Source organism: Gracilinanus agilis, chromosome 4 (assembly GCF_016433145.1).
Source record: "Gracilinanus agilis isolate LMUSP501 chromosome 4, AgileGrace, whole genome shotgun sequence".
NCBI classification, from domain to species: Eukaryota; Metazoa; Chordata; class Mammalia; order Didelphimorphia; family Didelphidae; genus Gracilinanus; species Gracilinanus agilis.
In genome coordinates this window covers 500,108,670-500,121,305 of record NC_058133.1, presented here as the reverse complement: position 1 = coordinate 500,121,305, position 12,636 = coordinate 500,108,670, and the positions used below count along the sequence as shown (strand labels likewise).

At 49.0% G+C, this 12,636-nt stretch overlaps 1 protein-coding gene across 1 annotated transcript in view; it reads left to right on the top strand.

Annotated features, from left to right (window-relative positions):
- Positions 1 to 12,019, top strand: part of LOC123246831 (general transcription factor II-I repeat domain-containing protein 1-like) — an 82,501-nt gene extending 70,482 nt beyond the window's left edge. The window contains exons 5-8 of the mRNA XM_044675619.1: positions 2,944 to 3,136; positions 8,954 to 8,991; positions 9,503 to 9,639; positions 11,794 to 12,019. Coding sequence (XP_044531554.1) covers positions 2,944 to 3,136; positions 8,954 to 8,991; positions 9,503 to 9,639; positions 11,794 to 11,862 — 437 coding nt within the window. The 3' untranslated portion in view covers positions 11,863 to 12,019. The remainder of the gene's footprint in view (positions 1 to 2,943; positions 3,137 to 8,953; positions 8,992 to 9,502; positions 9,640 to 11,793) is intronic.
- The last annotated feature ends 617 nt before the right edge of the window (positions 12,020 to 12,636 follow it).

Below are 12,636 nucleotides of genomic sequence, written 5' to 3'. Positions count from 1 at the left end.
GGGAGGGAGGGAGGAAAGGAAGGAGGGAGGATAGGAGGATAGGAAGAAAGGGAGGGAGGGAGGGAAGGAAGGAGGGACAGAAAGACAGAGGAAGGAAGGAAGGGAGGGAGAACGAAAGGATGTATCCTAGGGAAGATTTACGTGGGTAAATGTGATCTCTGGGGGCAGCTGGGTGGCTCAGTGGATTGAGAGTCAGGCCTAGAGACGGGAGGTCCTGGGTTCAAATCCAGCCTCAGATACTTCCCGGCTGTGTGACCCTGGACAAGTCACTTGACCCCCATTGCCTACCCTTACCAATCTTCTGCCTATAAGTTAATACACAGAAGTTAAGGGTTTTAAAAAAAATTAAAAAAAAAAAAATTTAAAAAAATGTGATCTCTGTCTTTGGTATCTGAAGGACCATCAGAGGGGAGGGAGACCAGGTTTGCTCTGCTCGGCCCCAGAGGAAAGAATTAGAAGCAAATATAGCAGTTACAGAGAAGGCCCTAAGTAGGATGGGAGGTCTTGGGAGATAGCGAGTCCCCTTTGCGGAAGGCCTACAAGCAGGGTTGTTGGGAGGGCCCTGGGTAATGCTCTCTATGAGCTCCAGCTATTATGTCTGCAGGCTGGATGGCCCTCTGCCTGGGGGTCCCCAGGGGCATGTCCTGGCCAACCAATCCAGAGAGCTCTTAGTTTACTGCCCCTGGACCACGGTCCTTCCCACACCAGCCAAACCCAGGTTTGATAAGACCAGGCTCTCTCCCTTGAATGGTTTTTAGTCCGTCCGTCGCCCCCCCCCCCCCCCCCCGTGAATCCAGTTCTAAGGCAGAAAAGCTGTAAGGGCTAGGAATTGGGGGTAAGTGACTTGTCCAGGGTCATACAGCTAGGAAGTATCTGAGGCCACATTTGAACCCAGGACCTCCTGTCTCTAGGCCTGGCTCTCTATCCCCAGAGCCACCCAGCTGCCCCAGGATAATGGATTCTAGCTCTGAGCAAAATTAGAATAGCAAAAAGAATTTGTCTGGGTTCCCCCCCACCTCCTCATTTCCCCCTCCTCTAATCCACAACTTTCAGTAATGGAAACAGTAGGCACATTCATACTGAAATTTAAACAAAAAGGCTTAATGATGAATCTTCCTAGAGGAGTTTTTAGATAATGGAGGAAGAAAATGTCCTTCACTCTTCTTGACCCCATTTGGGGTTTCCTGGGCAGAGACACAGGAGTGATTTGCCATTTCCTTCTCCAGCTCATTTGACAGATGAGGAAACTGAGACCAACAGGGTGAAGTGACTTACCCAGGGTCACACCACTAGAAAAATATCTGGGGTCAGATTTGCACTCAGGCCTGGCACTCTATCCACAGTACCAGCTAGCCCTCTAGAGTTAAATGACCCTAAGCCAAAGGAATGAATCTCTAAGGATGAAATTTTAGGCATTGCCTGTCTGTGAAGTAGTCTTTGGGTGAGAGAGAGCAAACAGGAAGACTTCTGTTCTGATTATCCAGCCTTAGTATCTGACTCTTTGGGAACCTCTTATGAGCTCTCTGGCCATCTCTCAGGGGAGAGAGTGGGGGATGGGGAGGGAGAATCCTGGAAGACTTCCCGGTGCATGAGGCCGCTGAGTTATGCCTTTTTATTTCCCAGTTAAGAAAGGGAGGCTATTTCGGATACAGGAATCCATACGGCGTTAAAGCCGGGGCCTTGGTATGGGGACAGGAAGGAGTGTTGTTGGGAGAGGAGCCCAAGACAAGGCGGGGAGGGAAAGAGAATCTGGACTCTTCTGGGGAGGCCCCCCCAATGGGCCACAGAGGACTTCACTTCTCCCCAAAGGACCAGAGAATAGAGATGAGAAGCCTGATGGGGAAGCTGTTGTTAAAGGCTAAGAGATGGGTGTCAAACCCCAGGAGATAGGGACCCCTTCTGATGCCTATCAACTTAGAAAACCACAAATTCACATTATCTGTCTTATATTGTATTTTATCTCTATTTTTAAATTTTTCCCAATTATATACTGATTTAACCCCTTACCTTCTGTCTTAGAATCAATATTGCAGATTGATTGAGCAGTAAGGGTGGGCAGTGGGGGTCAAGTGACTTGCCCAGGGTCACCTAGCTAGGAAGTGTCTGAAGCCAGATTGGAACCCAGGATCTTCCAGCCTTGGGCCTGGCTCTCCTGCGCCTTGCTGCCCCATCATTACATTTTAATCTAGTTCAGTTGGCCCCTCTGGGCTAAAGGATGGGAAATGCAGGTCTGCTGGAAGAGGAAGGTGCTGGGAGAGAGGAGAGGACCAAGGTGAGAGATGTTAAGGAGATGGAAAGCTATGGTAGGTGTGAGAGGTGAGGGGGAGGAGGAAGCCAATTATAACCTCGAGACGCTAAATGGGGAGACGCGTGAATGATGTCACAGGAAAAGTCAGAAGGAGGAGCCGGATTTGGGGCAGAGAGGAAGGACTCTGGCTTTGCACTTGCTGACTTGCCCATTGTAGGACTCCAAATGGAAATTTCCTGTGTGTGATTGGAGATTGGGGTCTGGAGGTCGGGGCACGAATACTTATCATTTCATCAGAAGAGTTAAATATTGGGATTTCTTTTTCTTTTAAAATCTTGACTGAAGAAGAGAGAGGCCGAGGATATATTCAGCAATAAAAGGGGGCCAGTTAGATGTCTCTGTGGATAGAGAGCCAGGCCTAGAGATGGGCTGTTCTGGGTTCAAATCTAGCCTCAGACACTTTCTAGCTGGGTGACCCTGGGCAAGTCACTTGACCCCCATTGCCTAGCTCTGACCACTCTTCTGCCTTGGAGCCAATTCTCGGTATTCATTCTAAGATGGGCAGGAAAGGTTCCATTGGAGTCGCGTTCCTGAGGCAGGGCCGTGTGGAGAGGCTCCAGTGGAAGGCCTCCTCTGCAGTGACCATCCTTACCGGGGCTGCCCTCCTTGACCCAGAATCCTCTTTGCCCTTCCAGGTGAGGCCCTGGGCCTGAACCGTCCCGTGCTGGTCCCGTACAAGCTGATCCGGGACAACCCAGATGCCGTGGAGGTCACAGGCCTGCCCGATGACATCCCTTTTCGGAACCCCAACACCTACGACATCCACCGGCTGGAGAAGATCCTGAAGGCTCGGGACCACGTCCGGATGGTCATCCTCAGCCAGCTGCAGTAAGTGGCCCCGACGCCATCCCTAGAGAAGCCCAGAGGCGGGGAAGAGCCCACCAGGACGTGGGCTTTACACGGGGCTTGTTTGGGGGCCGTTTGTAGGGCAGAACTTCTGGTTCCCCGCAAAGCTTCCTGGTTTCCCTCAGCAGCCGCATTCTCCAGGCCTCCTGGCGTGGGCCCTTTGTCACCGCCCTCCTCTCCCCAGAGGCACCCCACGATGGGGCGCCATGAGGATGGGCTCTGTCTGTCCTTCTGGGGTCATCCCTGTGGTTTCTTTGCTAAAAGGAACTCCCTTGGGAGGAAACTCCCCCCACCTGTGCGGGTCAGCCCCTGCCCTAAATGAGTAATAATTGTTACCCATTTCTCAACTCCTCACCCTTAAGCCTGGAGAGGAAAGGGGGCAGCTGGGTAGCTCAGTGGATGGAGAGTCAGGCCCAGAAATGGGAGGTCCTGGGTTCAAATCTGGCCTCAGACACTTCCCAGCTGTGTGACCCTGGGCAAGTCACTTGACCCCCATTGCCCACTCTTACCACTCTTCTGCCTTGGAGCCAATACATAGTATTGATTCCAAGATGGAAGGCGAGGGCTTTAAAAAAAAAAAAAAAAAAGAATGTGGATCTCCAGGAACTCTTGGATACCTTTTCTGGGCCCAGATACCAGAGAAGGTTGGATTCTTGGGAGGAGATGGAGAAGTGAGGCAGGTGGGCCCGACATGGCGCCTCGCAGGGGCTCCAAAAGATCCACAGAGACCTCGTGCTCCCCTCCTCTGGGAATGTCAGTATCTATGGCTGATAAAGTCCTTACACATGTGTAATATTGGATGGGCCCAGGCCTGAGCCTGCAAAAAGAGGACGAGCCGGGCAGTTCAATGGATAGAGCCCCAGGCCTGGAGACACGAGGTCCGGGGTCCAAATGTGACCTCAGACACTTCCTAGCTGTGTGACCCTGGACAAGTCACTTAACCCCATTCGGCTAGCCCCTGTGGCTCTTCTGCCTTGAAACCAATACCTAGTATTGATTCTAAGGCATAAAGTAAGAGTTTTAAAAAGAAAAGAATGCGCCAAGGAGGGAAGAAAGGGAGCAGGTGTGACACAGGGGCTCTCGCCTGGGGCACGGGGGTTGGAAATAAACTGGTTTGCTTTTTAATATCTTTTAACATGTAAGTGTGTTTTAGTATCATCGGTTTCTTTTTATAATCCTGTGTACTTTATGCATTTAAAAACATGATTCTGCAAAGGCGTCCGGCGGCTTCGGCAGATGCCAAAGAGAGCCATGACAGCAGCAGAACAGCCTGTAGGTGCTGCGAGGTCCACGTCCGGGGGGCCTAACGGGCTTTCAGCTCGGCCCAGAGCTTCGGCCTCTTCAGTCATCCAAAGCTGGAGGCCAGCAAGGGCTTCTGGTTAAGCACGTTTTTAGCCTTTTAATTATTGAAAATGTTACCCAAAAAGGCATCTGTTTTTAGTCACATCACCACAGATTATAATAATGACAACTGCATCTTTATTTGATAAAGACCCTATGAGGGTCTTTATCTTTATCTTTATCTTTATCATTGTGCTAACTTGAGCACAGTGGATAGAGAGCCACGCCTAGAGTTGGGAGAAACTGGATTCCAATGTGGCCTTAGATACTGCCAAGCTGTGTGACCCTGGGCAAGTCACTTAACCCTGTTTCCCTAGCCCTTGATACTAAGACAGAAAGTAAGGGCTTAAAAAATAATATTAATTAATTTTTTTATTTTCTTTTTCTTTCTCTTCCTTCCTTCTTTCTTTTCTTCTCCCTCCCTCCCTTCTTCCCTCCTTTCTTTCTTTTTCTTCCTTCCTTCCTTCCTTTCTCTCTCCCCTACCTTCCATCTTACAATCAATATTATCTATTGATTCCAAGGCAGAAGAACAGTAAGGGCTGGGCCATGGAGGTGAAGTAACTTGCCCAAAGTCACATAGCTAGGACGTATCTGAGGCCAGATTTGAACCCAGAACCTCCCATCTCCAGGTCTGGCTCTCTATCCTCTGAGCCACCTACTTACCCCCTGAATAATGTATTTCTTTCATATTTGTAACTTCTGACAAACTCTTCCCCGTGTTATGCTCGCAGCAACCCTATGAATCAGGTTCACACGTTCAGGGAAATTTAGGGAAGGTTATTTTCTACATTTCTGTAAATGTATTTTCTTCCTCTCTTCCCTCCACCCCCCACCCCCAGGCTGACTTGTGAGCCCAAGCAGCTCAGTCACATGGCTCCGAAGGGTAATTATGATTCAGGGCTGACCTTAGCTAAAAGTCACCCCCTGGGGAAGATTCATATTTTTTCATCCTGAACTTTTCATCTCCAGAATAGGGTTGAATTTGCTAGGCAAGACCCAGAGCCTTGCTAGTCCTTCAGACACGTTCTGCTCACTCTTTGCAGAGTTGCCCCCAAGTGAACATAGGTGCCTCGTGGGTCAGCTTACCCTGAAAGTGCCCAACGGGGAGACGTTACTGAAGTCATTTCCCCTAAACCTCATACTTTCCAGGAGCCAGTTCCCTTCTGCAGCTCTTCCTCCGGCCACATGACTAAGTCAGATCAGCTTCATGGTCAGGGTCTTTCCTGCCCTTTACAGATTCTCCCAGGCCAGCAGCACCTCTTAGAGGGGCACAGAAAGCAAGAGCCCCCGACCCCGCCAGGGCCAGTGTCTGAAGGGCAGAAACTCATGTTGGAAAGGCAGCCTTTGGCCCTCCATGGTTCTAGAGGGCTGCAGGTGCTACATTATAATAGCTCCCCAGCAGCCCTAGAAAGGAGCCCCACAGATCAGCAGAGCCCCTTCTTCTGGATTAGAGGAAAATCTGCTGCTTCTGCGGCTCCCAGAAGCTCTCTGCTGCTATGAGGTGGGGTTCTGTGATTGAATGCTTGAGCCTTAGGATTTCAGGGAGCCATCCATCGATCAGCTGTCAGCCACAAAGGTGATAAGACATCTGAGCCAATGGCCCAACCAGCACTGCCTCACAGTTTTTCTATTTTAAAAAAAGAAGGGGGGGAAAAAAAACCTCTTTATTAAAATAGCAGCAAGGTTTTGTTAAGTGTGTTTTGTGTGAAGTGGATAAAAATAGTCGCCAGGAACAAAATGTAAAGGAAATAGAATCCCTCAGCACAATGTGGTGCCCTGCCAGCCCTGAATTCCACTTATTACTTTTGCCCTAAATACAACTTGTCTTCCTATAATCCTCTCAAGAAATACTGGCTTTAGCTCAGAACTTCCAGACATTAATAAAACAGCTTTTAATCAGTCTCTGGCTCTAGTGCTGATATAGGGGAAAATAATTGTTTGGGGTTAAAAAGAACCGATTTTGACTCTGAACCTCACTAGCTTTTTAGCCAAGGACAAGAAACTGAATATCAGTTTCCTTATCAGGAAAATGAGGATGTTATCTCTAGTACCTCCCTCCCAGGGAGATAATGACTGTAAAATGCTTCACAAATTTTAAAATGTCAACTATTATTAATAGCTAAATAATAATGTTATCTCCATTTTAAGACTGCTGGGTGGCATAGTTGATAGAGCACCAAACCTGGAATCAGAAAGACTCATCTTCCTAAGTTCAAATCTTGCCTCAGACTCTTACGAGCTAGGTGACCCTGGACAAGTTACTTCATCCTGTTTGCCCCAGTTTCCTCATTTATAAAATGGGCTAGAGAAGGACATGGCAAACCATTCTAGTATCTTTGCCAACAAAACCCCAAATGGAGTCATAAAGAGTCAAACACAACTGAAAAATGACTGAATAGCAGTTCCATTTTACCAGCCAGGAAACTATTTTACAAATGAAGAAACTGAGTCTAAGAGAGACCCAGTGACTTGCTCACAGTTATATAGCTAGTAGGGGTGTGAGGCAGGATTTAACTTAGGTCTTTAAGACTCCAAGTCCAAAAATCCCATTCTCCAGGCCACTTGCTTGCCTCCCCTCCCAGGATAGGGAACACGCACACACCCCCACCTTCCCTATTAGGTCCAGAACCTCGCCTCTCCCACAAGTATTCTGCTTGTTTACCTGAATGGTCAAAACAGGGCTCCAGCTGCCAGCCAGTGGTTTCTTTCTTCACATCTCCAAAGTATCAAAGGAAAAATAAAATGGAGATTTTCCTCCTCCTCTGGAGAAAGTTTTTTTCATTTCTCCAGCATCGATAGCTTCTGCTACAACTCCCCAGTTCCTCTGACTTTTTGCTTTCTTCTTCCTTTCTCATGAGTGCTTCATCTACCCTGAAAGAAATTTCTTTAACCAAATTTTCTGTTCCATAAACTAGCTCGTTTTCCATGTCCTACTTTGTCCTCTTTTTAAAATTTAATTTTAAATATTGTATCCTGCTTTGCCCTTTTTTAAAATTTAATTTTAAATTCCATATCCTGATTTGCCCTCTTTTAAAATTTTAATTTTAAATTGTGAATGATTATCTCTCTTTTTTTTTAACATCAACTTCATTTCCAAATATATCCCTCCCCTGCCCATCCAAGCCATTCCCTCCTAACAAAGAAGGAAAAAAAAAAAGAGCAGTTGGGCATAAACTAACCCAATTCATCGACCAAGCCTTACGGCTTATGCCGTGTTCTAGACCCATAGGCCTCCGCCTCTACAAAGAAGGGAGGGAGTTTGATTTCTCTTATCTTCTGAAATAATGTCTGTCGGTGTACACTGCCGGCCTCACTGTGTCCACTGTTTTCCTGGTCCTGCTCGTTTCACTCTGGGTCAGTTCATAGAAGTCTTCCTACACTCGCCCAGATTCTTTGTGGCCATCCTTCGGTTCAGCCCAGCTATATGCCATCAGATTCATGGACCACAGCTTGTAGAACCAACCATCCCCCAACCAGTTTGTCCTCTTTTAAAAAAAAAACCTTTAACCCATTTTGAAGAGAACAATTTAAAAGCCCCTCATGACCATGGTCTCCTCCCACCCTCCTGACAGTTCTATTTTGGTATCTCAGCAAGACCCGCTGATGCCTCCAGCTCACGAGCCCGCCTGCGATTGGGGCTCCAAGCAAAGGAGGAGCTGGGAGGAGGGGGTGCTCCCTGCCACCTTCCCAGATCAGGGTGGGCCCCCCCAGCTCCCTCCGCAGGAGGCTTCCTTCTACCCCACCTCCAGGCACTTGTTTCTATTCTTTGGCCCCTCTGACTTTCTGACCCCAATTCTGGGGCGATGTTGGTGGGGCACAGAAATCCCCACAGCCAAGGCTGCAGAGTGACCTGATAGCCACTGAATAATGAAGGGCCCAGAGATCATGTCCAGCCAGGATCTGGGGAAGGAACTGGAGATGTTCATCTGGAAAAGGAGAAGGCTCCGGGGCAGACATCAGAGCTGTCTTCTGATATTTGGAAGACTGTCTTGAGAAGAGGGAGCTGGCGGGTCCTGCTTGGCCCTAGAGAGCCCTGGGGAGCCCTGGGGAGCCACAGCAGAGGCAAACGGAAGCTCCACGTCAGGGAAACGACTTGTCCAGGGGCCGCCTTGGGAGGGCACAAGTTCTCGGCTCCTGGAGCCTCCTTAAAGGGGATTCCTAGAACAGGGACCACGGCAGCATTGGGGGGCCTTTTCTGGCAAAGAAATAACAGAGCTTTTACCTAGTAAAAGTCCTTCAGGGTGGCGGGAGGCTCGCTACAGCCCTCCCCCAGGAGCCGCCTCGCAGCATCCCAGGGCTTCTGTCTTTCCCCAAGGGGACAAAGCCCTGGATCTTCCCTGCTTATCCCTGCCACTAAACTGCCCCCCCGTTTGATAAGGGAAACAGCTCCGCTTCTGGTGCCCCAGATGGGAGCAGAGGGAGACCCATTTCTAACCCCAAGTTCTTTTGCCCTGCAGACCTTTTGCTGAAATATGTGGAGAGGCCAAGCAGCCGGGTGAGTTGGTGAAAAAGGGCCTTCCGTGCTCTTTTCCCGTGACCCAATCGGGCTTAGCACAGCGTGAAACAGGCTTCAACCCCTTTCAGAGAAGCCCCAATGTGGAGGTCAGGAGGGTTCTGAGGGAAGCCCCAGTTCTCCCCAATGCCCAACAGGCCCACCACAGAGCCCACCTCTTTGCCTTGGCATGAGTCAGAAGCCCTGGGTTCAAATCCCATCCTTGCCACTTTGCGAGCCGTGTGACCCTTCTCCAGGTCATCCTGGGATCCTAGATTTAGGGTTGGAATAGACCCAAAAGGGCAGCCGCTCCAACCTCCTTGTTTTACAGAAAAGGAGATCCAGAGAGATGGGTCAGGTTGCCCAGGTCACCCGGCCACCCGGATGGGAATCCGAGAGTCCTCGGTCCCTGCGCCACGCCGGGGCTCCGAATTCTCGGAAACAAGGGAGGTGGGTGAGGGGCCTGTCGGGGTCTTTCCACTCAATGTTCTGTGGGCGCCTTTTGCTTCCCCAGTGAAGGACAGCAGCGTCCCCAAACGCAAGCGGAAGCGAGTCTCCGAAGGGAATTCTGTCTCTTCCTCCTCCTCCTCCTCTTCCTCTTCATCGTCCAATCTGGAGTCCACGGCCTCGACCAATCAGATTTCGCTTGTGGTAAAGCCTGCGCGCTTCTCAGCCTGAGCCTTCTTTGGCTGCGTCTGGGGGGTGCAGGAGGGGGGGCTGTGGCTAAGGGTAGAGTCGCCCCTCAAGATCCAGGCCATAACTAGGAGTTTGTTGACCGGGTGTAAAAACTGTTAGGGAGGGATGGAATCGGCCCCATTGGTGTCAAATGCGGCCATCCCCAAGAGGCCAGCCTTTGTCCCATGATGCTGGGCCCCTGCGGGAGGCCGCTGCATCCACTGAACGCTGGTAGATTAGCAGGACCTTGGGAAGAAGACAGGATCTCCGCCCCCAGCCCAAAGCCCAGATGTGATGTGTCAGCATTCACTCTCAAGCCCAGGGACGGGGAGCTCATTCCACCTCTTTTGTTTACTACCAACATAGCCTTGAACAAACCACTTAACTCCCTGGGCCCCGATTTCCTCATCTGCAAAATGAGGGGGTTGGACTAAATGAATCTCTTCCTCCTCTGAGTCTCCTCTCCAGGGCTGATATCCCCCTAGTTTGACTCTGGACTGAACTGAAATTTTCTTGGCCATTTTTGGATAGATTTTACCATCCCCGCCTTCCCTTCCCTGACAAAATGCATCATTAATTGATAACCCTGTGCATTTCCAGAGAGCTTTTTACTTTTCAAAGTGCTTTTACCAATGTTTGATCCCACTTATAGGCCTCAGGGGCAAGAAGCTAAGTGAAAAGAGAGGCTCAGAGAGGGCAGATGATTCACCCCAAATCACACAGTGGCAGAGGTAGACTTAACCCAAGTCTCCTCGCTTCCAGCCCAGAGCAATTTCCACCCCCCCAAGCTAACCCTTATACATTTTACCAAGTCCTCTGCCCGGCCCCAGCTGATTGTCTTCTCTCCTGCTCCTAGAGATGGGCAGGAAAGTTCATGGACTAGAGAAAAAGGGAATACTGGTTTATTTGTGCCTTGGGGCAGTGTGGGAGCATTGCTTGGCAGCCTGTCCCCATCTTTATGCCCAAAGATCAATTTTTAATCCATAGACATTCATTAAGCATCCACCATGTACCAGGCATGATGCCATGTGCTGAGAACATAAAAACAAAGATGAAATAACTCTGCCCTCAAGGAGTTTCTATTCTAATGGGGAATGGCATATCCCCTTCTCAGAACTGTAAAGCTAAAAATTCCTTCTGACTTGGTTAAAATGAAATTTAAAAGCACCAAAATGGAGAAAGTATTTTTATAGTTTCAGAAAAGTCTTACAGATTTCTTTATCCATGGGATCAGGGACTTCAGGAGGGATGGGATTTTTCAGGATCATCTAATCTGACCCTCATTTTATAGTTGAAGGATATGAGGCCAAAAGAGATTAAGTGATTTGTCCAGGATCACACCAAGCTGGTAAATTATAGTCAGGAGGAGAACCCACATCCATTGGTGCCTTTTCCACATCAGCCTTTTCCATTTGTGTCCCTGGGCTTCCTCTCACCGATTGGCTAGCTTTCTCTATCAACACCCAATGTCATGCCTTAGAAAGAGCCTTGCAGGTAGGGGAGAAAAAGAAGTACCAGCCTGCAGCAATATGGGTCCTGCACCTGCCATGCACCCAGAATGGGAATCCCTCCAGGGACAGGAGCCCCAGGACTCTGACCTCCAGGAATACTGGCCATGTTGTCTTTGAATTCAGGGTTTTATGTGTCTGTAGTCTGGCTCCTCTTCAAACAGGGGTTCCCTTTCTGTCCCAAAAAGTCTTTTAAGTCATGTCCAAGTCCCCCAAGCAGAGGGACGGCTATCAGCGGGGGTTGTCTTTTGTGACACTATATCCTAACATGGAATTTTTGCTCTCTCTCCCCTTCCTTCCTTCCCTTTTTCATCTCTCCCCTCCTCTTCTCTATGCCTGATTCTTTCTTCCTCTCTCATCGCTTTCCACTAATTTTGTTCTCTCGTTCTCTTTTATTGTCTGTCTCTGTCTCTCTCCCTTTTCCTTCCTTCTCTCTCATCCTTTCTCCCCCTCCTCTTCTTCTCTCTTCTCTTCCTCTTTCTCTGTCCCTGCCTCTCCCGTTCCCTTAATGTCTTTTTCCCTCCCTCCCTCCCTCTCTCTCTCTCTCTCCCCGTCACTCTCTCTCCTCCCTCTCTGACTTTCTGTCTCTGTCTCTCTGTCTCTCCTCTTCCCCGCCCTTCAGCAGTGGCCAATGTACATGCTGGACTATGGTGGTCTGAACGTGCACATTCCAGGACCCATTAACTACTAGACCTCAACGCTGACTCAGAACCTCAGACAGAAAGAATAAATACGTGTAATTTATGTAAAAAGTGTATATCCGGATATGTATCGATGCCTTTTAGTTTTTCCAATGATTTTTACACTATATTCCTGCCTTTTTAAATAAAAAGAAAGTGTTGCCTTGCTCCTCGGTGTCCTGCTGTTATTTGAGGGGAGGGACAGGAAGGTGGGTGCCCCCCCAAGGCAGGCCCCACCCCGCACCCACCCGGCATGCTGCTGGTGGCCAGCCCCTCTGCCGTGGCTCATGGTATCTCACACAATCAACTTGCAGTAAATGTTTATTGGATTCAGTTGAGCTGCAGGGGCTGCTCTGGGCATCCCTTCAGAGGCTCGAAGCTATTTGAGGAAACAGAAGCCAGTTCCTTCAGTGATGAGAAGGGAAGGGACTTTCTTGGGCCCACACAAATTTTAAGTAATAATGATTTAGGGGGCAGCAGCGATTTGAGAGTCAGGCCTAGCGATGGGAGGTCCTGGGTTCAAATTTAGCCTCAGATACTTCCTAACTATAGGACCCTGAGCAAGTCACTTAACCCCCATTGCCCAGCCCTTACCGCTCTTCTGCCTTGGAACCAATACTCAGTATTGATTCTGAGATGGAAGAAAAGAGTTTAAAATAATTAATTGAATTAAAAATTAATCATGGATGGATTAATTAATTTAAAAGCCCTTGCTACTTACCAAGCAATGGGGACATGAAGACGAACCCTGGTCCCGAGCTGCTCACATTTGAGTCAAGGGAGAT